Here is a 23,786-nt window from a genome sequence, read left to right as displayed (position 1 = left end):
CACAGACGCACACTCTTCACCGTCTCCTGTTTGCTCCCACGACGACACCCACTCGCACGCAAGCGTAGAATTCGTGGCCGGATGATTCGAGACTGGGTGTCATTGCAGCAAACTTGTCATTTTATTGGTATGATTTTTGGGGGATTTAGATTGTGTGTGTGTGTGTGTGTGTGTGTGTGTGTGTGTGTGTGTGTGTGTGTGTGTGTGTGCGCACGTGCGTGCATGCGTGCGTGCGTGAGAGAGACAACTGGTGATGAGCCTCTACTGTACACACACACACACACACACACACACACACACACACACACACACACACACACACACACACACAGCACACGCACACACCCACTCCCGTTGGACGAGTGCGTCGAGCCACCTCACGCCAGCTGCTCTGATGTCACTCGGTGGTCATTTGCTCTTTGAGCGACATTAGAAAGCCATCTGCCAACCCTTCACTTGTGTCCATGTGTTTCCCGTACACGTTGGGATGCCCGCATGAGGAATCATGCTGGAAAAGGTCATTGAAACGAAATGATCATTTCCAGAGAAAATAAGTACTCGATTTGTCCTCCGAGAGATTTGTCCGCCGACTGGAGGACAGTGAATTCCGACCCTCGTTGGGTTGTCCTCAAAGCACATTTAGCGGCTCACGCCTCTTGAGACACACAATTGGAGTGTTTGATTCTTTTCCATTGCCACGGTGGTAAGTGAAGTAACTCTCAAATCCACCTTTAAAAGCACTTCAACGATGGGATAGTTCTTAACTGGTCCTTGAATTCAAACCAAGAACCGCCGTCGAATGGAATCCCGCGTTTGCAGTCGTTGGTGAAAAGCCCTCCCCGTTTGAAACAAAGCCACCCATGTTCAAATGTTGAGTTGAGGACACTGCACGTTAGTCAAGGCGACCCCAAACGCTCCGATTTCACCTCAATCCCTTTATTCTTCCCCAAATAATGTCCCATCTTTTTCGGCACTTGACTCGGCGATGCCCTACTTTCCCCCGAATGCATTGATCAAAGGTTGTCTCTGACATGGCAGGTGTGCTCAGACTGACATATTTTGGAAAAACGACATGATGCATCGTCCAACGAGCGGCGTGCGATTCATCAGCGTGACAGAGCCAAAATAACGGCTGTTTGAATTGTGAATGGGATGCTTCATCATGTTCTGTCGTTCTTCTCACTGGGCAATTATTTAATGATGCAAGCTAACGAGTTCGACGGAATTAATGAGGAGTGACATCAGATAGGGGGACGAGGTGCAAGTCAATAATGGAATACTTAAAGAGTGGAGATTACCAGTTAAAGTCCAAGAAATTCGCTGCTACTTTATCACGGGCACACGAACACCACACACGCACACACACACGCGTCACTGACGGGTGGCATATTGGTGTTCTCATTTCCTCTCTCACTGGCGCATTCCGCTTCGAATTATCCGTCTGAATTCGGCACACCGTCCTCCCATGACCTGCTGCTTTGGGTGGCGCATTCCAAATGGAGCGTCCATCCCTTGAAACGAACGATGAGCCGAGCGGTTACGGTGACATCTCACCATCTTTGCGCCTCCTCATCCTCGAGCACATCACAAGGTGTCTCGTTTGCCAAGCCAGAGAAGATGTTTTACCAGGGAGGAAAGAAAAAAAAAAAAAGAGTCTCTTTTCACCCTGTTTGTCAGAGCGTCGATGTGAAATTAGGACTTTGTTTCATAGCGGTAGTAAAAATGGGGCATATTTTGCCTCAAACAATGTGAGGTGTCGTGAAAGTCAATATTTTCCAGTGAATTAAAATTGCTTTGTTGCGACAATCGCGTAACCGCTGCCGTAATGTGACGAAATACAAGTGCTTTTATTCATTTCATTCAATGAGACTGCATGCAAAATTCTTGTGTAGCTGAAATCAAGAAAGCAGGCAAAAAAACTCCAAACAAACAACCATCTTTCAGACTCTGATGAAATGACTTGGCTATGGAACAATACCGGACGAGCTAGCAAAGCAAATGTTCCAATGGGGCCTTTCAACATTTCAAAAGTAAAGCAAGCGTCTTTATTCCTCTGAATGAGACGTTGTCAGTCTTTCGCTGCAAAGAATTGTCACTTTGAAGCCAGTTATGCAAAGTGAGCTTGTTTGCCCATTAGCATTCAGAGCCGGTGAAAACGGCTTGACCTTCTCTTGGAAAGCCACAAGCATTAGACGTCGAGTTTTAATTGAGTTCTTGTGTCTTTCTCTCACCTCATTCTCGTCCCAACAATAAAGGATTGCCCTCATTTCATCGACTAGTCAAAGAGCTGTGATCTCTCTCGAATGCCAGCATGATGAATGGACTCCGCTGCATGCCATCAATACATTTCTGGTGTCTGTCATATCTGTTCACCTATAACGCCAAACTCTTGGAGCAATTGACTAATTAGTTTCATAGTTCTTTTGATGTTTCCCTTATTGGGTTTCCGCTCTCCGCAAACCCATCATGGTGGAATTTCATTATCGCGGTAATTAAGCGGTGAGCACAGATGATGATGTAATGAAGACAGAGAGAAAAGAGGGAAAGAGCAATCGCTATGCACTAAATGGCTGCCCGCATTCTGAATGGACCCGCGATTCGTTTTCAATACACACACACACACACACACTTTTTTGGGGGCGTTTATTATTTTGTGGGTGGGTTATTATTGCATTTTATTATTAGCATTTCAAGATAGCAAATTCTATAGCTTGGGGGAAAGTTCCAAGCTTCCCTCCCGAGCTGTTGACCTCACCGTCCCTCGTGTGAGCCTGCCCCCCTCACAAGCTCCCTGTTTAGCGGCATTATGGACTTGCGTTTGGCAAAAGGCACTCTGACCACTTGATCGGCTTGTGATTCTTCCAGGAACGTCAGCTCCGCGGGTGAGGAGGCGAGACGGAGGATGCGGGAGTGTGACGGTCTGACGGATGCCCTGCTCTACGTCATCCAGACTTCTCTGGGAAGCAGTGAGATTGACAGCAAGGTGTGTGCTTGCATCCAATCACCTTGCTATGATATCACCCTTTGCTGTTACGACGGGGCACTTGTGCGTGTATTGATTGCTATGCTATGCTGTTGTAGTCACCGTTTAGTAACTCTGCGACCAAATCATTCCCAAAAATGGCGAGGGGGGGGAGGCTGAAGGGGTCATATTTTACTCTTAGTAGCCATAGAGAGTTCATCCAGTGAACATTTCCCTGTATGTGACGCTGCGGTCGGACCAAGCCTGCGGCGTACGTGCGCTCGTGTCAAAGTATGTGTTTGCCAGTCGATATCGCATAAACAATGTTGTGGCTGGTCCGGCTGGCTGGCTTCTCAAGGTCTCGCTGTCTGCCAGGCTCTCTAAATGGCCTCCCTTAATCACTGTTTATCCGCCCGCTCCTCTCCACCATCTGACTGCAGCCACCGGAGGAGAGAAGCCGTTGCCTCGCTAACAAAGACTGATTGGCGGGTGAACTCGCAGGCGGTTCTGAGCAAAATAACTGCCGGCTCCTTTGCTTTAGCGGTTTGACCGGCCACCTTCTTTTTTTTTTTTTTTTTTTTTTTTCCTTTTTTTAGGCCAGATCTTGCGTTGTGGTCTAAAATGCTTCCAATAATTGGTTTCGTAAAAGGGGAATTTCTCCATGTGCAAACCCACAAAGCCATGACTTTGATTTCTTTGTTAAAAAAAATGAAATCATGTCAAAAAGATATGTGTTTGATATGTGTACAGATGGTTGGATGTCATTTGAAATGACGGCATAGTGCCTTTAAGGTGATGAAAATATTTCTACAAACTCAAAAGGAACCTCAGACCAAGGCTTACCGGAGAATGCCGCCTTTGACGTTAAGATAAAAGCATTTGTCAGTCTGTTTATTTATGCTTGAACTTGACTCCCTTTATAAAAGAAAAAAAACCAAAACACATATCATCGGCAAGATCAAACGTGTTTATTCACTCGGCTGTGCCGCTGAATGAAGAAACATGGAACGGAAGATAGAAATGTCAGTGTGAATTGGAAATAATATGTAACCTGTTGATGTTTGGATGCAGGAAGTGGATTTCATGTGACTGCGGCTCGCCGGAGTGCGACGTTGTTTTGTTTGTCGCGTCTCCCGAGGGTGTTCAATTACGCTCCCTGGCTGTTCTTGTGTAAAGTGGCGCTCTCTCGGCGAAAAGATGGAGGATTTGTCTTTGTTAATTTCCGCTCCGTCGACTTGATGACACCCCGCTTTCAGAGCCGTACTAAACATGGCCGCACGCACGAAAGCTCACATTTACGCATCGGCGTGAGCTCACATTCACCTGTTTAACGGTGTGTTTGAAATTCTATTGGCCTCGTTTACCTGAGATTTCTCTAATTCTGTTTAAGAGTCACAACTAATAAAACGCACATTCACATCCCCCATGGATTGCCTCAGTCCTCTCATTCCCTCCATCAAGTCTGCCTACGGGTGGAAGGCGGATAAAAGTACCGCTTGTCGTCGGGGGAAAAAAAAAAAAAGGCTTTTATTTGCAGGCCTCCACTTCCACTTGGAGCCGTGTTCTCAAGCGTGACGTTTCACTGAAGTGCATCGAGTGCACATCGCTTAAATCTGGTCCCTCATCTTTCTCATTCCCCAACTCAGACTGTGGAGAACTGCGTTTGCATCCTGAGGAACCTGTCTTACCGCTTGGCAGCCGAGACGTCCCACGGCCAGCAGGGAGGCTTGGAGGAGCTCGATGGCCTCCTCTGTGACTCCGGCGGTCGTGATGGAGAGAGCTCCGGCTGTTGGGGCAAGAAGAAGAAGAAAAAGAAGGGTGCTGACCAGGTAAAAACACACACACACACACACACACACACACACACACACACAAGTGGTGACTTGTCTTATTTTAGAATTATTCATGACAAAAATGTGGTCATGTTCATTTTTATTTTATTTTTTGTACACTGCGGAACATGAATCGCGTTCCAGAGAATTTTGAGGACATACGCTGCTACCATCTCATATCTTCAAATTAACATTCACATTACTGGATATGAATTAGATGGTCCTGAATGAATAGGAATAATCTCACACATGGAGCTATTTGTAAGTGGGTGGGGTGGTTCCCCGGCTCCTCCTCAGCAACTACGCCCCTGTGCAGTAACTTGCCCTTGGGCGTATATTGAAAGAAAGCTATTTGAGTGCACAGATTTGATGCAATAAAGCAGTAACACCAGTCCTCATTTGCAGGGAACCCGCTTCGGATCTCATTCGGGTTCAGATGTGATGACGGTGCAGCCCAGCGCTGCGAGTTCTCCTTTCATTTATTTATATTCATTTGTGGCCAAACGCTGTGTTCCGACACACGCGGGCCCAAAAAGTAGAAGCCGGCTTTCATGTTGTAGCAAGAACACGGTGTCAGTCATCCAGACTGCGGATGTGTGCGCTGAATAATGCAGAGGAGGGGTGGAAATCTCGGATCGCCAAGTGTGCCGCAAACTCTTGTTTCAATGCAGTTGCCTCCTTTAGAATGAGTTGCATCACAGGCAACTTTTCATTCATTTATGACGCTTTATATTATGAGCGAGGTTTTTTTTTTTTTTCAAGCCAGATCTTGTCAAAAGCTTAATTGCATGGACCTCCTCCCTTCTGTCTCTTCGGTTCCTTCCTTTTCAAGTTAATAAACTGAGATTTGCTTAAGCCCGGTGGGTTAAAAAGTCAGAACCACACGTACCTGTTCTGAAGTGGGAAATACGTGACCTGAAAAAGTCATAGAGCCATTCCATCTTGACCTGCCACTCACCGGCTTGATGTCGCGCATGCCTGCTGCATCGACGTTGCGATGCAAAGTGGGTGAGCTCACGCCCGTTTCGCTTCCAAACGAGCCGGTTATGTTGTCTTCAACCTCCGTATTCTTTCGGGAGAAGCAAATGACACCCAAAGCAGCCGGTTTTCTTTCACTTACTGTCCAAAACTTTTGCTACACAGTCGGACACCCAATACAAGCTGTATCCCAAAAATAGTCCGACTCGACATGCAATATCTAACAGATAGGAGCGGAGAAAATGGAATAATAATGAGCAACAGATCGCCAGCAAGAGATAAGGGTAGGCGGTGTCACTTAGGTGGTAATGAAGTCCACTTAATCATTTATTAGAGTCTCTGACAGCAAGGCCAAAGAGCAGCGTGGGAGTCTGAACTAAAGCTAAACACTCCTAATTGACTGCTGCATACGAGTAAACGCGCATGCACACATCCACACAATTTCTTGCCACCAGTGGCAGGAAGAAGTGGTTCATTTTAATCAAATACACGCAATAAGGACAAACGTCTTCATTCATTGATTCGATTAAGCAGTTGGACGAGACCTTAGTTCCCGCTGAGGTCTTGTTGTTCTTGCAAAGATATTTTGCAGTGGCTCTTGTAAGGTTACAAATGGCCAAACATTTTCTTTCCCACCCTGCACAAATCCTTTCACTCTCGGTTTGGAAGAACTTGAGAGCCTTGACCTCAACCCCACGAGGCACCATGAATTGTTGAGGTACTTCTCCAAAATTAGGAACTTCATAAGTGTTCTCCTCGGTTCAAAATAAAACATTTTGCTCTGTCCTGTTTGTGTAGCAGTCATGCAAATTCAATAGATTTTTTTTTTATGGCTTGCTGTCATCTCTTGAATCAACCACAATAGGCGTGAGAGCTTTGCTTTTCCCCTTGGAACGCCACTATAATGTACCTTTTGAGCATTCGACATAAACATCATCTGTTCACATTCACTCCCGCCAACAAATGTCGGTAATAGGTTGTTGTGTTCAGTCTCCAATATGCATCAAGGGTTTGGTTTTGCCGTCAGACAATTGATGTAAATATGGCATGCACAGACCCTCTCACACAGACCTAGTGCAAAGCACACACTTGCCTAGTTTACCGTGAAGTGGGTATGGGGGAGCAGTTGAGCGGAACGAGCAGGGCGATGGGGAGGAAAACTCAAAGAAGAGGGAGAAGTCTGGAAATAGAAAAAGAATACGGGGAAAGAAGAGTTTATCGGGATAATGCGCGGCATGTGCGACAGAAAAACAGCGACACATCGAGAAAGAAAGAAAGAGTGAAAGAATCATCCTGGGAGAAAAGAAGGGACACAATCTCAGTGAATGGTAGGAAAAAAAGAGAGAGAGAGGGTGGAGGAAGAAAAAGTGACAGGCCAAGTGAGTGAACAAAAAGGATCGAGATGTGGAGAAGAGGTGGCGGTTAAAATGCTTTGGGTTTATTTCTCCCAAATAAAAATGCAGTTACTCTGTGAAAGCAGCGATTTTATTTCATCCTTTGCCCTTGCTCACTCTTTCCATTTCATCAGTTTCAATAAATAAAAAAAAAAAGAAATCAAAGTGTCAGGCCGCATCTTATTTAATACTTCATAAATGGAAATAGTTCATGTGTTCATGTGTTTTTCCTTTTTTTCTTGTCCTCTTTTCCAGTGGGACGGTGTTGGCCCCTTTCCAGACACGGTGGATCCCCCCAAAGGAGTTCAAATGCTCTGGCACCCCACCATTGTCAAGCCCTACCTCACCCTGCTGTCCGAATGCTCCAATCCCGACACCCTCGAGGGAGCGGCCGGAGCCCTGCAGAACCTGGCTGCTGGCAGCTGGAAGGTAAAGGAGGATACGTCCAAATTGTTCCCCAAACTCTTCATTGACGTGCACTCTTTGACAAGAGAGCGGATGCTTGGTTGAATAGTCCGATTGGCTAATATCTTGGCATTCTTTTTTCATGAATTCCCAGACTCCAATTAATTAAAAGCAGACGAAATGAAATTTGAAATGAAGCCTATAATTTGTACTGCAGGAATGGAATCATTTGAAAGTAAGGCCTTCAAATCTGAGCCAAAAGGAGTCCAGCCAGAGTTCAACTGATGGAAGCAGCTTGTTGAGAATAAGGAATGTCTCATATAGTCCAAAGGGATGCTATCAGTAAAGGCGGCGTTAGCCTCGAGCAAAACTGGAGATGTTGAATACACTTTTTTTTGGTTTGCTTGTTACTGCAGGAATGGAATCATTTGAAAGTAAGGCCTTCAAATCTGAGCCAAAAGGAGTCCAGCCAGAGTTCAACTGATGGAAGCAGCTTGTTGAGCATAAGGAATGTCTCATATAGTCCAAAGGGATGCTATCAGTAAAGGCGGCGTTAGCCTTGGGCAAAACTGGAGATGTTGAATACAATTTTTTTTGGTTTGCTTGTTTTTTTTGGAACGAGACCGACATTGAGAGCGTGTCACCTTGAAATGACACAACTCAACTGGCACGTTTGGTTGGTCGCAAATGGGCATTGCGGGAACGTGGATGCGGTTGACAGCTTCCCGTGAGATTACATTTGTTTTTCTTGGTTGAAACTCGCACTTGCATTCTAGGACGCACTGCGGACAACGGGAATTTCTCTGCATCTGTCCACGTGTGTTTGGTCTGGTGAGTTTCTCGATAGAGAAGAGTGGGAAAGTAGAAGCTGTAGGGAAAACGCATCCCGTTTCCCAGATAAGGCAAGAGGATGGCATGCTCTCCGCTCTTCGCCCTCATTTTTCCTCACTCGATTATTCTCCTGAAATGATGAAAGCCTTCTTTCCCCCGATTGCTGACTGCAATAGACAATAACGGCTTGAAGTTCGAGTGATTTGAAAAGGCAGATTATCTTTTACCTATTTCCATTTATCTGCGGATGACACACAAGCTCGCAGTCCTTGAGTGGTCTTGGGCGGAGAAACACATCTAAGTGTACCCTGATAGTTGCTGAGGGAGAATAGAGTGGTCTCCAAGCCCTGAAGACTTCTCTCCAGTTCAAATAATTCTCCCTTTTAAGATAGATCAACTGTGAGTCGGTTGTATGACTTCAGCCTCTCATTCGGACCCTGAATCTCCCATTTCCCTCTCGAGCGTGGGGCTCCGTCTGACTCTCACGGCTGTTTTGCTACACCGACTCACTTATATTCAGAAATCATTTGTGCTCATACTGAGGATGAAAAAAGAAGAAAAAAAAAAAGGGGGCAAAAAGGCTGGAAAAGCTCCGTTTGGATGGTGCCCGTTTGCGTTTCCCTGATGAACATTCTCATGATCCATTAAAGAGTTTGCTGAAAAAGATGATCCCCCTGGACCTTTCCTCTTGCTCCGCAGTGGTCTGTGTATATCCGGGCCGCTGTCCGTAAGGAGAAAGGACTCCCCATCCTGGTGGAGTTACTGCGGATCGATAACGACAAAGTTGTGTGCGCCGTGGCCACCGCTCTGAGGAACATGGCGCTGGACGTCCGGAACAAGGAGTTAATCGGTGAGTGTGGATCATTGAATTTTCTTCCATGCCGGTCAAAAGAGAATCTGGTGAATCGTCGAACAAAAACTGCTTTGCGGCTTTGGCTTGGGAGATTCTGTGGTGTGCGGGTGGTACGGAGGGATGAAAATCAGCACCTCTCAATTAAAAAAAAATGTTTGTCTGCCGCTTTAAAGAAAGATGAAACCAAAGTGATTTGGAGAATGACAGCGAAAAATAAATTGGCCTGTCGGTTCCAAGACTTTTGCAGGGGAGTGTCCATGTGTGTCTCTGCCTCCGTTATGTCTAATTATTGCAGCTTTTGGGTAGGCTCAGTGGTTTCTATAGCAACCGTGCTTCCCTCACTTGCAGGGAAGGATTTCGGGAGTCTCTGCGGGCTCTCTCGATGTGGTGGAAGAACACAGAGTAATGCCACTGTCAAAGTGCCACATTCCCATGCAACATTTATCGAGCTGGCGCATCGTAGCAGATGCCTTGCACTTCACACAGATGTACAGAAGTTTTTCTTTCATTTCTTTGCTCGTTAGTTTGGGCTTCAACACGATAGTTTTTGTAACTTTGCATATTATTTGGGATAGGATTTCGTGTCAAAACCTCTAAATGTGTTCAATCACTGTCACCTATGTCAAATATAGTAGCTCTTTCTTTTGTTTTTCCTTTTTAAAAAGGAGTTATAGCCATTGAAAAAAAAGGCATTTGCACCAAATGCAAGTGAGCTGTTCTGTTACATTATTGACCTAAAGGCTTCGTTTAAATGAATGGATGGGGCACATCGCAGAATTGGATATGAGCTATTCTCATGTTTTGGGGTTTTTTTTGCAATGCGAACAATATATGATCTCCTCTGGGAATCATTAAAAAGTTAGCTAATTGAGAATAGGTGACGGCAATTGATCAACTTTTATTGCGCTGCTTAATTAGCCTCTTCAGAACAGAACGAGACAGCAAAGAATTCTGGCAAGAATCTCCTAATCAACAGCAGCTTTAGAGGAAGACTCACGTATAATGTCATCGTTTGTTGGGTTCCAAGTCGTCATTTCGACAACGGTCTATTTTCTACTTGGCTCTGACGGCCCTGTCAGCCATGGTGAACTGAGATGACAACAAACTCGGAGTGATGCAAACGGAGAAGCGTAAGAGCCGCTTCGGAGACGAGCGTTTGCTCTCGGCAAGGTGTGACATGATTGGTGTTGGCAGCAAAGAGGTAGAGGCCAGACACTCCGAGCCCCATCCTGCTTGGCCCTTGTGGAGAAGCTTTATTAACACCCACTGACTCAAATCTCGCAGTCAATTCTTGTTTCTTTTCAACTCGGCCAAAACCATCCTCGGGTGGCAGAGGTCTTTCGCTAAATACCCTCAAATTACTGTCACGGGACTGCTGCCAAGTTTGACGTTGTCACCGCTGGGTGGCTTGTATGGAGAATTGAGGCTGAATAACTACAGATGGATTTTTTTTTTTTTTTGGAGGGGGGCGGGGTTACGGTTAATGTGTTGTCCAAGAAATGGTTATAGATGAAGATCAATCGATAAAGGGCGAGCGCTGACGGCTGACGCCGACACGTTCACACATTTGCGTGCGTTTCAGTTGACTTCAATGTAATCTGTTGGCATGTTGATGTCATTCATCTCATCTCTCAACCTTTTGGTTTCATAGCCACCTGTTTGCACCTCTTTTGTTTGGCATTTGTATCATATTCTATAAAGCCATGTCATGAGAAACAAGTGACATTTAGCTCTGTGCGGTTCGTCTTTGCAATTCTGCACCGCCGACTCGGAGATGGCAATTTGACACACATGAATTGAGAGAGAAGCTGGAATGCCAAGCAATCGTCGCGCCGTTCCAAATGGAGCAGCTATTTTGTGACGCTCTTTATAAACACGCTGAGTCGTCATTTCGACAACGGTCTATTTTCTACTTGGCTCTGACGGCCCTGTCAGCCATGGTGAACTGAGATGACAACAAACTCGGAGTGATGCAAACGGAGAAGCGTAAGAGCCGCTTCGGAGACGAGCGTTTGCTCTCGGCAAGGTGTGACATGATTGGTGTTGGCAGCAAAGAGGTAGAGGCCAGACACTCCGAGCCCCATCCTGCTTGGCCCTTGTGGAGAAGCTTTATTAACACCCACTGACTCAAATCTCGCAGTCAATTCTTGTTTCTTTTCAACTCGGCCAAAACCATCCTCGGGTGGCAGAGGTCTTTCGCTAAATACCCTCAAATTACTGTCACGGGACTGCTGCCAAGTTTGACGTTGTCACCGCTGGGTGGCTTGTATGGAGAATTGAGGCTGAATAACTACAGATGGATTTTTTTTTTTTTTTTGGAGGGGGGCGGGGTTACGGTTAATGTGTTGTCCAAGAAATGGTTATAGATGAAGATCAATCGATAAAGGGCGAGCGCTGACGGCTGACGCCGACACGTTCACACATTTGCGTGCGTTTCAGTTGACTTCAATGTAATCTGTTGGCATGTTGATGTCATTCATCTCATCTCTCAACCTTTTGGTTTCATAGCCACCTGTTTGCACCTCTTTTGTTTGGCATTTGTATCATATTCTATAAAGCCATGTCATGAGAAACAAGTGACATTTAGCTCTGTGCGGTTCGTCTTTGCAATTCTGCACCGCCGACTCGGAGATGGCAATTTGACACACATGAATTGAGAAGCTGGAATGCCAAGCAATCGTCGCGCCGTTCCAAATGGAGCAGCTATTTTGTGACGCTCTTTATAAACACGCTGCGCTTGCCACCAAAACAAAGTTAATGCCGGATGAAAAGCGATTAATTCAAAATCGGTATTAATTCAAGACACTTAATTAATTCACAGCTCGATTTAATGAGATTTTTTTTTTCACTTGTTTTTTTTGCAGCGAGTACTTAATTCAAATCGGGAGAGCAACACTGGGGATTATGGGAAATATGCGACGTCAAATGCAATGTAACTGTCACCCGAAATGACAAGTCTATCAGCAAATTTGCGGGCTCTCGTGGTCTTTCCTTTCTTTCCTTATCACATAAACCGCTCTCTTCCCTCCATCGCCCACCTTCCTGTCTTCAGCACGAGTATGATTCTTCCTCCGAACGTACCTTCTTAATTCAACGCCCACTCTAATGCCATCTCAGACATGAGCTCATAACACCTCTCCCCTTTTCTCGCGCGGCCATTGTGTCTCGCCCTGATGACGCCGGCGCCCGAGACGTTACCGTGGCAACGTCAGCGGTGTACCACAGGGGGATTTCACTAAGTGCTTGATTGCAAGTGTGAGTGTTTGAAGCTGGGAACTGTGATAAGTGGCTGCTAATGAAATAAAAAACTCACAGCTGCAACATTCAGGCGCAGGAAGGGCGGGTATCGCATGACGCTCACACATCATACAAGATCCATCACGGGGTTTCCTGACATCTCTCCGTACTTGTGTTGGTGAGCAAAACACTTTGAAGGTTAGCCAGAATGATGATGTGTGGGCCTCCAGCGACTCACACACAACTTGATGATTTATCACTAGTTGAAGAGCAGAATCGGCACACAATGGACATTGCATTAGTCACACTTACAAATTGCGGTCGATTATAATGGAGGAAAAAAAAAGTGATACTTTATAACATATTTTAGAGAGAGCCTCAGAACACAATACAGGCTCCCGCAGTTCAGTTGAGCCCGCCCCAACCGTTGGTGCCTATTGTTATGGAGAAAGCAACGGAGGCCAGCCCGGGGCAAGCGAGGTCAAGATGGAGCAAGGCCAGGCCGTTCTGCAGCACGTAGCGAAGAAGCACCAGAATAATAAAAAATAAAAAAACGTGGAAGAGCTCACGCACAGAGAAGCAAAATAAAACTGAAGGGAGGATCGTGACAGTGATTGGTTGTTTGTTTAAAGGTGCCCTGCGGCAACCAGTCCGGGGTGCACCCCGCCTCCCACCCAAAGTCAGATGGGGGGGCTGCAGCTCGCCCAACACCACCATCATTATTTGACCTGCACAGAATGGATGGAATTGCGCACATATGTGGACAAAATGTTTTAAAACGCACCTGTAGGTGTCGACTAGTTCCCACGCCCTCCTTCAGCACAGCCATTCCCTACTTTGAATATTACCATCTGTCTTTAATCAGTGGCCTGATAAATGAGTTGTTCATGCAATCAGTACTTCACTCAATAAACGATCAGTCACTGGCATGGTCAATTTTCTGGCGAAGGCACGCGCGAAATTAGCCGGTCAGTAAGTTAGTCATGTCGTGGGTGAATTATTCAGTCAGTCATTCCCAAATTTTTCAAACAAAAGCCATCGTGAGTATGTCCATCAGTCATTCAATGAGTCGGTGCGATTCAAGTTATAAATTTCGCTCAACTTTTTGGGCTAAAAAAAAAAAAAAAAAAAACCCAGCCGCTTCTTCCTGTCTGACAGCGATAACGCTGGGCCAATTAACCCACGCCTCATCCTCACAGATAGTGTGAGCGTGCGGTTGTGTGTCATCTTTTTGCACACATACATGAGCTCACCACGAGTGTTTCCTCATCGTTGGCGTCGGTGTGGCTCTCTGTCTGACGGTTATTAGTGTCATCGCGGAACGTCCAGGTTATTTGCCGTTCTCAGCCCTTCCCGGATCACTTTGACTTATTAGCGGTCAACGGGAGGACTGGATTTGCCAAAAGCCTGCGAGGTCGCTTGGGCATCATAGTGATGACGTAGTTGGAGAGAAACATCTTGTCTCATCATCAATCTTGGAAGGGGAGAAAGAAAAGCAGAAAAGAAATCATGACAACTGGGTGGGATAGAAAAGAGGTTGTGCCAAGACTTAAAATTCGGCTCCCTTATTGTGTCCTTATGAAGAGCGAATCATTGCAAATAGCTTCCAAATCAATTCTTAATACAATCAAACTTCATTGCAACGTGCCTGAATGAATGATGTGAAATTATAGGAGTGGAAACGTTGAAACGAGGTTCGACTGTAGGATGCTCTGGAATCCTGCTGCATGGCACCCTTGCTTGACTGTTGTCACTCAGATGCGTTTTGGGTCTCAGAAGCACACGTTTTTCGCCCACCTCTACCAAAGAGAGATTCTTGTGTCCTTTCATCATAAATGTGCACCCGTATGGCTTACTGGAACGGTTGGCCTCACGCCATATGGTGTCCGTTTTGCTTGTGGTGTGGTTTGCTCGTCTTCCCGAGTTCTTCCACGCTGCTGTGATGGCTTTTTGCTATCCGACCGAATCTCCCGCAACTCCTTAATGAGCCCAACAGCTCATCCTTTGAATGTCATTTCTTTCTCTGTCTCCTCATATGCCAGCCTATTCACTGAAATATCGCAAGGCGGCCCCTTTTATTGCATTCTAAGCGTGAGCATTAATGCGGCCGCGTGAGAGGATTTACAGTGAGCCCTCTCAGGCCAAAAGCTTTATGGAGTTATCCAAGCACTCACTCGCTGTGCAAGACGTTTGCTTTATTACTTAGACACTCAAAGGATCTGTTAACTTGTTAAATTTCCTTCGCAGCACTTTGTGATTTAAGTCCGCTGAATTATGGCGGAGTCAAAGTGCGCGAGCGTGCGGCGTCGTTAAGTCATAAGTGTTTGCTGTACTTTCTGATTTCTTCAAAACTTTTCTGAAACGAGGTTAAATACCCACACGGCCCCTCTGATCTGCCGCGTACGTTCTGTTACTTCGTTCTATCAAATAGCGGCCGGATGAAGAAAATACCAGAATGGATGGATATTGGTTGCTCGGCAGAACATTTAGTAGCCACTCAAAGGACAAGAGGAGTTATCAAAAAAAAAAACATTCAGTCTCACACTGACTTCCCAAAGAGCACGCGAGCTTGAGACAACTTAATCTACATTCTAGCCATTAAATGCGCAGTAAAAACTGGACTCTAGGGGCACTGCCTGGCTTGCCCCTTGGGCAAAATTACCTTTGAAAACAATTGTAAGTCATGCTGAAGTATAGCATGGATCCAAAAAGTCCGCGCATGGTGGCGGCCATTGAGTGTTTTTGAGCAGTAGTTCCCTCCTTTGTGCACCTATGAAACCAACATCTTTTTTTTTTTAATGAGGGAAAAAAAAAATCTCCTTCCCTCTTCCCGTTTCAGGTAAATACGCTATGCGAGACTTGATCCATCGACTACCTGGCAGCAGCAGCAGTAACAACAACGCCCCCAGCAGCGGGACCTTGAGTACTCCAGGTCCAGCCAGCAAGGCCATGTCTGATGACACCGTCACTGCCATCTGCTGCGCACTACATGAAGTCATCACCAAGAATATGGAGAACGCCAAAGCCCTCCGGGACGCCGGTGGAATTGAAAAACTGATTGGCATCGCCCGCAGCAAAGGAGAAAAGTGAGCGTCGCTAACTTGTCATATGAAGGTCACTTTGGTTTGTTTTTGGTGGGGTTCTTTTTGATTCACATTTATCTTCAAAACATTTAAATCTGCTCAAATATACGTACAGTGTCCCGCATGATTGAGCTGACACCCCTCAGACTAAAGACACATTTTATATATTTGTCCGTTCGTTCATTTGCTTACTGCTTTGACACCTTAATTTCGACTCCCGGAAACTCAAAAAGAATACCTTAAGTCAGCCATCAACCTCGCCACATAATTCTGTTGCGTTGATGCTTCTTGATGAATGCATTTTTTTGTTGTTTTTCTTTACCAACGTTTACAATTTTGGCGTTATCATGAGTGATTTTTTTTTTCAACAACATAAATTGTCTTCTTATCGTAAATGTGCAGCTTTTAGCAAAGAAAAAAAAATACTAGTGGAACCTCCAAATTCCAAGGCAATCTGTTCCGTAAAACCGGCTATCCAGATGCACTCGTGTATCCCTAAACGACAACAAGGAATGATATAGGTCAGAAGACGAAGCAGGGTGTTCTTGCTTGCTGCTATGGCAACCAGCAAGTCAGGCGTTGCTAGAAAAGACATCAACCGCACGTCAAACAATGAGTTATTGTTAAGAGAGGGCAGAGAAAGAGACACCGAAAGAGAAGGACAGACTATTCACCGAACTTTGCTCAAGGGCATCATTACAGAGAGCGATGAGCCCGTGGCGGGAAGAGAGTGCAAATTTCTCAGTGAGTTTAGTCAGCTTCTAATGGCTCACACATCTTTGGTTTGGGTTTTTTTTTTTCAAGGTAGGTTCACTGAGAAGAAATGCTCCTTATGAACAGCCTTGCCTCCATTACAAAATGTAGCTCTTGCCTCAACAAGAAATCCAATAGTTTAACCACTTAGTTTAATGCATTTACGCTGCATTTGTTGGTGTAAAAAAAAGAAAAAAAGCACTTTTATTGTACAAAAACATTTTTTTTAATTCTATGGTAGGAACAGCGGCAAGGTCCAATGTCTCATCCACCCAGCAAACAGTCTTATTCATGTTCTCGAAACAAGAGGGTGATGTCACATGTTTTTTTGACGGCGGAAACACAAACGTCGACTGAGTCCAAGCAGAAAATTGAGCTATACAGTAGGTGTTGAAGCGCTTTTGTTGCTGCTGTTAACGGCGGGAAACTGAGCAAAAGGGTGATGTTTACTACCAGGAGAGAGCACTTTTCATTTTGCAAGCATCTGCTCTACTTTCCTCTCTAAGGAGCCACTGCTTATGAGCTTCCGGAGTCATTTTCCACGCAAAGTGGCCAGGCAAAGGACGCATGAATGGCAGGGATAAGGCGCTGTCCTTTTACCTGGCTGTAGAAAATAGCAATGGCACTCTTGCTCTTAAAGAGCCGACAACCTCCACATTTCTTTCCAAGGTGATATTGACAGGAAACGGAATAACACTTTGGAATGTGATGAGAAGTAATGGTGCGGCGGAGATGTAACCGTGTCCTATCTCCCCTCAGACACTCGGCCAAGGTGGTTAAGGCGGCCTCTCAGGTGCTCAGCAGCATGTGGCAGTACAGAGACTTGCGTTCCCTCTACAAGAAGGTAACACGTTGCTATCATGAATACATGCTGTGCATTTCAAATGCTCTATTCATTGTCCGCTTTATATCGACGGTGCGCTTTCACGCCAATGGCAACTGGTGACTCTGCATGACGGCCGTGTACCCCAACACGTTGCTGGGTTGTTTTTTTTCTTTTTTTAGAATTCATTTATTTAAAATCTTTATGTGCACATGTATAGGTAAAATTGTCCAATTCAATCATGCCCCCGCAACAAGTAGTGATCTGTAGCTAGTGTGTGACCCAGTTAATCACCAGGTGCAACGTCCTCTCAAGACAAATAGATGGCTACCTTAAAACATGTCGAAACTGCAAACACCTCCGTCCATAGACGCTATTGCTCACACAAAGACATTGAACAGCAACTCTGTAGTGAGCCCAGTTCAACCCTGCTGCTTAAGTCTGGCCGCATGTCAATGGGGTCCCCGCACATGGTTAAACGTGCATCGGCGCTATGTGCAGACGGAATCATTGAAGAGGATTTGCGCTTCAGTAAACACTGATGAGCTTGCTCCACTGTGCCTCCATGGTTATGTTTCGGAGTGTGACATGCAAGATATTCATCAGGTGGGTTGAGGGCTGAACTACCGGTACCTCCAAAGAATAGACGGAACAAGTGTTGGATAGGAAAAATGTCCTTTTAATGACGACAGTGCAGTTTAATGATCCAAGTATAATGATGACGTCCATCATGTATGTGCGAGCAAAAAATGACCACAGTGTCGTTGAGCGTGAGTGTGTGTGCACACACGTCACTGTTTGTTTGCTATCTTTGAGGTCAGTCAAAACCTACCCCAAACCAAAGATCAAGGATTTCTCTACTTGGAACCATTATACGCTCCAAGAAAAAAAAAAAAACTTGTTGAACACTGCTGGCTACCAGGAAACCCATTTCCCATTAAAGAATCTTATTTGGACATCACACATCTACACAGGCAAATACAAAGAGGAAGATTTCAGTGGAGGGGTGTTTGTGTGAGCATGCTTGTTAGTTTATGGTGCTTTTTTCCCCCCCATTGCTCACACATGCACCATTAACACACACTAAAAAAAAAAATGTTGTTCCTCATTACTGTATTTTTTTTTTTCCAATGATGAATGCACACACCCTGGCATCTTGATTAAAGGTAATGAGCGTTCCCTTTCCTTCATTTGTTTCTAATGACTGTTAAGTGAATATCTGCCACCAAGGTTGCCTGCAATCCAGTGTACTTAACGAGCGTGTTGTCGAGTTATTGGATGGTATTAAAGATGGCGTCCTTGGCTTGGTGTTCTGCTCCAGTTAGTGTGGAGGAAAAGCAGAAATACACAGAACTAGCCGCTGCCCACGATGAACCAGCCAGGTGATAATTGGCAAATGTTGTATCGGGGCAAGTGGACTGCTTAGGGGTTGAATATTTGTCAACTTGAAGTGGACAGACGTTTTCACTTCTGAGTTTTAGCCAGAGAAGTCCCCTTTTTATCTCTTCGGAGGGTGTGCCTGTTGTTACCGTTTTACAAAACATTTGATCATACGTTGGGTTTCATTTGAAATCCATTGAGTCGAGATCAGGCATGATGTCAATGGAGAAAGCCTTCATCAACAATGGAAGACGCAGCTTGTCTTCTCCTCTTCATCCTTCTTATATACACAAAGACCGGGTTTTGTTTTGCAACAACGAAAGACACGTTTTGTTGAGGTGTGGGCTACTTCTCATCTAAATAAGTGGGCAGAGCCTCACTTTTGACTTCCTGGTAGGCTGCTACGTCAGCACTTCCAAAGATGGACGCGCAGATTTTGTAAGGCTCGTTCGAACACGGTGATGGATCGGATTAGATTCGGCGAGCGAGGTAATAGGTGCATGAATCTCACACCCGTGCGCTTTGATACAAATTACGGCATGGTGATCGTCTTGTTAGCGCGTCCGCCTCACAGTGCAGACGTCGTGGGCTGGAATCCTGTGTGGAGCTTGCATGTTGAAATTGCTATCAAACTGTCAATCAAATGAGACTGGCCACTCTGTTCTGGAGTGAAGTTGGCCTTGTCTTGTAGTCTGCAGCCTTTTAATAGTTCAGTAATGGCAGTGGGCAGTGGGGATTAGTGTGAACTGCAAGTCAACACTGACAGGTTTATTTTCCTCCAAGGTATTTTCTCGATGGTTAGTGTTTTCAGTAATAAAGGTCAAATGAGGTTTCTATTGGCAGCAACTTTAATTAAGTTCAGCTCACAGTGTTTGGATTGTCTAACTACTGTTCATTTTGTTGGTCTCCTTCTATAGTCACTCACGAAACTGTGCCTGGTAAACAAAAAACAAGCAAACAAAAAAAGTTTGACTTTTTTTGCTCCGGCAACTGTTACATTCCAAAATCCACTCTTGGGCTTTATCATCTGAGCCCAGAACCCTGCATTATTCCCTTGCACATATTAGGTCATGGATGTTTGAGCCAGCCAAAAATCCTGTTAGCCTCCAATCCTGACATGGATTAGCATACAATTTAGACAAGAAGAGTCTCTACCAAATATTTCTGATCAAATGCAAAAACAGAGAGAGTTTGGGTCAGTGTTGTGGATGAGGGGAGAAAAAAAAACCTTTTGAAAAAAGTACAGGGTCATTAATAAGTCTACTTGTTTGAGACTTGTTTTTCCGTTTTCTCCGAGTACATCAGTGTATGGTTTGTGCATGTTTGTTTTTGTCAAGCGACAGTCACAGGACTAAGTAGAGTTTATCGCTTCCTGTAGCAATTCCACAGGAGCAGAAAAGGGAATTGCGGCGGAGGCAGTGGATGTTAGTTGGGTGAGGGCCCATAAACAAACAGCAACTGCACGAAGGAGAGCATCTGAGATTACTTGAAAGATCAGTGGTGCAGCAGTCATTAATAAACCAAAGCCAAAATCTGTTTTCAGCAACAGTGGCGCTTGCCTTAAAGATAAATCATGTGTAAAAGTCTCCAGTGTGCTTTCAAATGCCGCTTGTACCCAAATGTATTCGGTTTCTTTGAGTTCGATGTCCTCATTCTGTGTTTGCACTCCTGCTTCACTTCCTTGGAGGGATGCCACCGGTTGGCCGCCTCCATCAACAACTGTCCACTATTGTCTGATAAGCAAAAAAAAAAAAAAAAAAGAGACATTTGCTTGATTGAAATGCACACAGAACGGATTTGTATTGAAACAGCCAGCTTTTTTGTCCTTTGTGCCATTTGTACAACACTGAAAAAAATTGTGTGTCATCAGTGGGAAAGTCAAGGCTTTTTGCGGACACAGTTAGAAAGAGCAGACTTGGATTGGTTTGGACACGTCTTGAGGAGAGATAGTGAGTACATTGGCAGAAGGATGGAGCTGGCAGGCAAGGGAGCTAACGAGAGAGCTACGAGAAGTTTTGATAAAGGGGTAGACGATGTCAGAAAGTAGGATGGAGAAGACACGCATGGATGGAACAGAACGAGCCGAAAGGAAAAGAAGAAGAAGAAGAAATGCTAATGGCAACAATTTCAAACTCCATTGAGGGATGTTCCAACGGTTATTCAAACCCAGATCTCCCGACTGGGAGACAGATGTGCTATCAGTGATGCCACCCGTTCAGCCTTGGTAAAAGCAAACGCATACGTATTCTCCTCGATCATCCATCTCGTGAATTCAATCAATGGAATGTTTCACTATTCCTTGGGTATCTCGCCCGCGCTCTCCAATCCCCCTGCGGCTCATTTCGAGGACCCGATGAAAGATCGGCATCCGCGGACGGCAGAGCGCTCCCATCGCTCACCGCGAAATTTGCATTCATTATTCAAAACTCGGCCACTGCGCTCATTTGAGCAACATGACACTTTGACAGTGTCCAATTGCGGGGTGGCGGCGTGGCCCATCAGGAGGTTACTCGGCTTCCAATGAGATGTGTGTTGGGTGGGAGGACGAGTGAACTGATGGATACGTGGTAAGAGTGAGCGCGGCTGGAACGGATCGACCTTTTGAAGCACTGGGTGTCAGAGGAGCCGCCTTCTATTTGTCTTCATTGCTTTGGCGAGAAAGTCAAAGGAGGACACAGCCTACTTCTTGATCCTTTGCTCTGTATCTCTTTCTGCTTGCCTGGCCCATTACCGCCCCGCCATTACTCTCCGCGCTCCTCCCCGCTCTCATTACGTGCTGTCATCTTTTGTCTCACTTGTCCTCCTCCTTTCTCCCGCTGCCTCATCTAATTCCTCCTCCTCCTCCTCCTCGCCAGCAACTCCACTTAAACGATTCAGCCCACCTCCAACCCAAATGTATGCACGCCAGAACCAATTGGCAAGCCCGTGCCCCCCAGACAGCCGAGCAATGATGGAGCACATCTCCATTTATATTTTTATCATCTACTTGTGGTTTGTATTCAGAGGTAGCCAATTATCTTCATGCTAAATTGAATTGGGTTCCAGCTCTGTGATTGTTGCGGACTATCATAATCCATTTTTGAAAAGTGCTTTGCTCCAATCACTGCTCAACCAATACACATGCGTACAGAAAAGCCATTGGCACCGCAGTAATTATTCATGCCAACTTGTTGTGTTCAAATGTCCCTGCCAGTAAAGTAATAAGACAGTGCTCGGGCTTGATGAAAATGTCTTCAATTGTGCTGGCCAGTTGTGTTGTGGGGGTGGGTCCCCCCGCCCCCGCTCTCAGTGTTCAGAACAATTTCTGATCATGAAAGAGGTGATTGATGTGATGATGTCCGTTTTGGCAGAAAAAGTACATTTTGGAACAGACAGCCTGAGGATGAATAGAAAAGACAATTAATTGTTTGAATCAAGCTGTTGCTCTTTGAACAAATTGTGGAGCTCGCTGCTCCTCATAGCTTTACGCTGATTTGGGTTGAACCTCAAACTTTGTCAACAATAGTCAGACTTTTATTTGCATTATGGGATGAATAACATCTCTCTATCTTACCCAGGGCTTTCCAAATTTGCTCCTCGAGGGACTCTACCCTGCCAGTTTCACTGAGCGCCTATATATACACACACATACACACACAAACTCGGTACATTGCCTTTTCTTCTCATCATTATGAGTGTCTCCCCTGGTGTGTTTTTACTTCAGGATGGCTACTCCCCGTATCACTTTGTGGGCTCTGCCTCCACAATAGAGCGAGATCGACAGAGACCATACTCATCTTCTCGAACTCCCTCCGTGTCGCCTATCAGGACATCTCCAAATAACCGCTCCGGTAAGTAAACGACAAGTAGCCATTATAATATAATGTGTGTGTGTGTGTGTGTGTGTGTGTGTGTGTGTGTGTGTGTGTGTGTGTGTGTGTGTGTGTGTGTGTGTGTGTGTGTGTGTGTGTGTGTAAGCTGTGATGTCACCATCATACCATAATTGCACCAAGGGTATTTATATCCTGTGCAATTCTTCTTCCCATGAAGTCATTCAAGTTTAGGTTTAATATTTAATTTGAACTAAATTTAACCTTGTACAATCTTACATGGCTTGCAAAGATCACTGGGGGCGTGCAGAGTTCACATCCACTTACAAAAGTCTTCTTTGAACTATTAATACAAGGTAAAAATCTTCTCTTTTTTTCTAACTAGCATATCATCGCTGTTCTTTGAAAATCACGCAAGTCCATGTTTTAACGTTAATTGAGTATCCGCGTTTCAGACATTCCCTTAATGTAAAAAAAAAAAAAACAAAATTATGACAAAAATGGACATATGTTTTTCACAAGCAATATGACAATCTGCAACATGTAATCGCACAGCAAGAGCTGGCATCCGATATACAAAACATGCAAATTGTAAAAATATGTCTCTGGGCTGAATTTGCCAGAGAAAAAAGTAGAAGTCGTTTGTGATAACGTTTTACTTGCACATCTACCGAAGAAATTGGACTTCAGACATGTAAACGATGAAGCGTTGACCAGTCAGTTTGGCGACGTCTGTGCTGAAGAGCTATTAGGAGTTGTGCTCACCGACCACAGACTTGAAGCATGATTACCGTTAGCCTTTAGGTGGAGCCCAGTGGCCTTCATGCTTTGCAAAGTGTGCATTTGCTGTTAGCATCGGTCGTCAAGGAGCCTCTAGCTGTGCTTTCTCCGCATCAGGCTTAGCAGGCTGATGAGGCAGAAAAGTACTTTTCCTTCCTCCCAGCTTAGAGGGGCCTTCAAGGACCCAGCGACGGAGCCATGCGTGTAGTCATGCGTGTGTGTGTGTGTGTGTGTGTATGTGTTTGTGTGTGTGTGGGGGTGTGGGTGTGGAGACAGCACAGAGAGAGATGATAAACAGAGTGTGAGAGAGGAATTAGGTATTAAAGGACGGTTAATGCAGGGATGAGGATTTGACCTTGGACAGTGACATTGAAATGTTCATCATATTTGTGTGCATGTGTTTGGAAGATTGTAATGCATCCCATCTATTCACCTGTCCTCCACCTTGTACTCTTCCGGTAATCCTTCTCTCTTGCCGCTTCTCTGTCTGATCGCACACATACATGAATGCGCATCTGTATCTTCGGCCTGCATGTGCTCCATGATTTCGTCCCCGAGAGACAGATCAAAGGAGAGGGGGTGATGGTGGAGTGAAAGTGTGTGTGTGTGTGTGTGTGTGTGTGTGTGTGTGTGTGTGTGTGTAAGTGTGTTTGTGACTATGTCATA

The 23,786-nt window shown here is 45.2% G+C and overlaps 1 protein-coding gene across 1 annotated transcript in view; it reads left to right on the top strand.

The window, feature by feature from the left end:
* ctnnd2a (catenin (cadherin-associated protein), delta 2a) overlaps positions 1 to 23,786 on the top strand; it is a 157,779-nt gene that overhangs the window by 106,257 nt on the left and 27,736 nt on the right. The window contains exons 16-22 of the mRNA XM_019893721.1: positions 2,866 to 2,983; positions 4,609 to 4,791; positions 7,422 to 7,595; positions 9,102 to 9,252; positions 15,332 to 15,578; positions 17,088 to 17,172; positions 22,235 to 22,361. Of these exons, the coding sequence (XP_019749280.1) occupies positions 2,866 to 2,983; positions 4,609 to 4,791; positions 7,422 to 7,595; positions 9,102 to 9,252; positions 15,332 to 15,578; positions 17,088 to 17,172; positions 22,235 to 22,361 (1,085 nt within the window). The remainder of the gene's footprint in view (positions 1 to 2,865; positions 2,984 to 4,608; positions 4,792 to 7,421; positions 7,596 to 9,101; positions 9,253 to 15,331; positions 15,579 to 17,087; positions 17,173 to 22,234; positions 22,362 to 23,786) is intronic.

This window comes from Hippocampus comes, unplaced genomic scaffold (genome assembly GCF_001891065.2).
Source record: "Hippocampus comes isolate QL1 unplaced genomic scaffold, H_comes_QL1_v1.1 scaffold514, whole genome shotgun sequence".
Lineage (NCBI taxonomy): Eukaryota > Metazoa > Chordata > Actinopteri > Syngnathiformes > Syngnathidae > Hippocampus > Hippocampus comes.
This window is presented reverse-complemented; position numbering and strand designations above follow the sequence as displayed.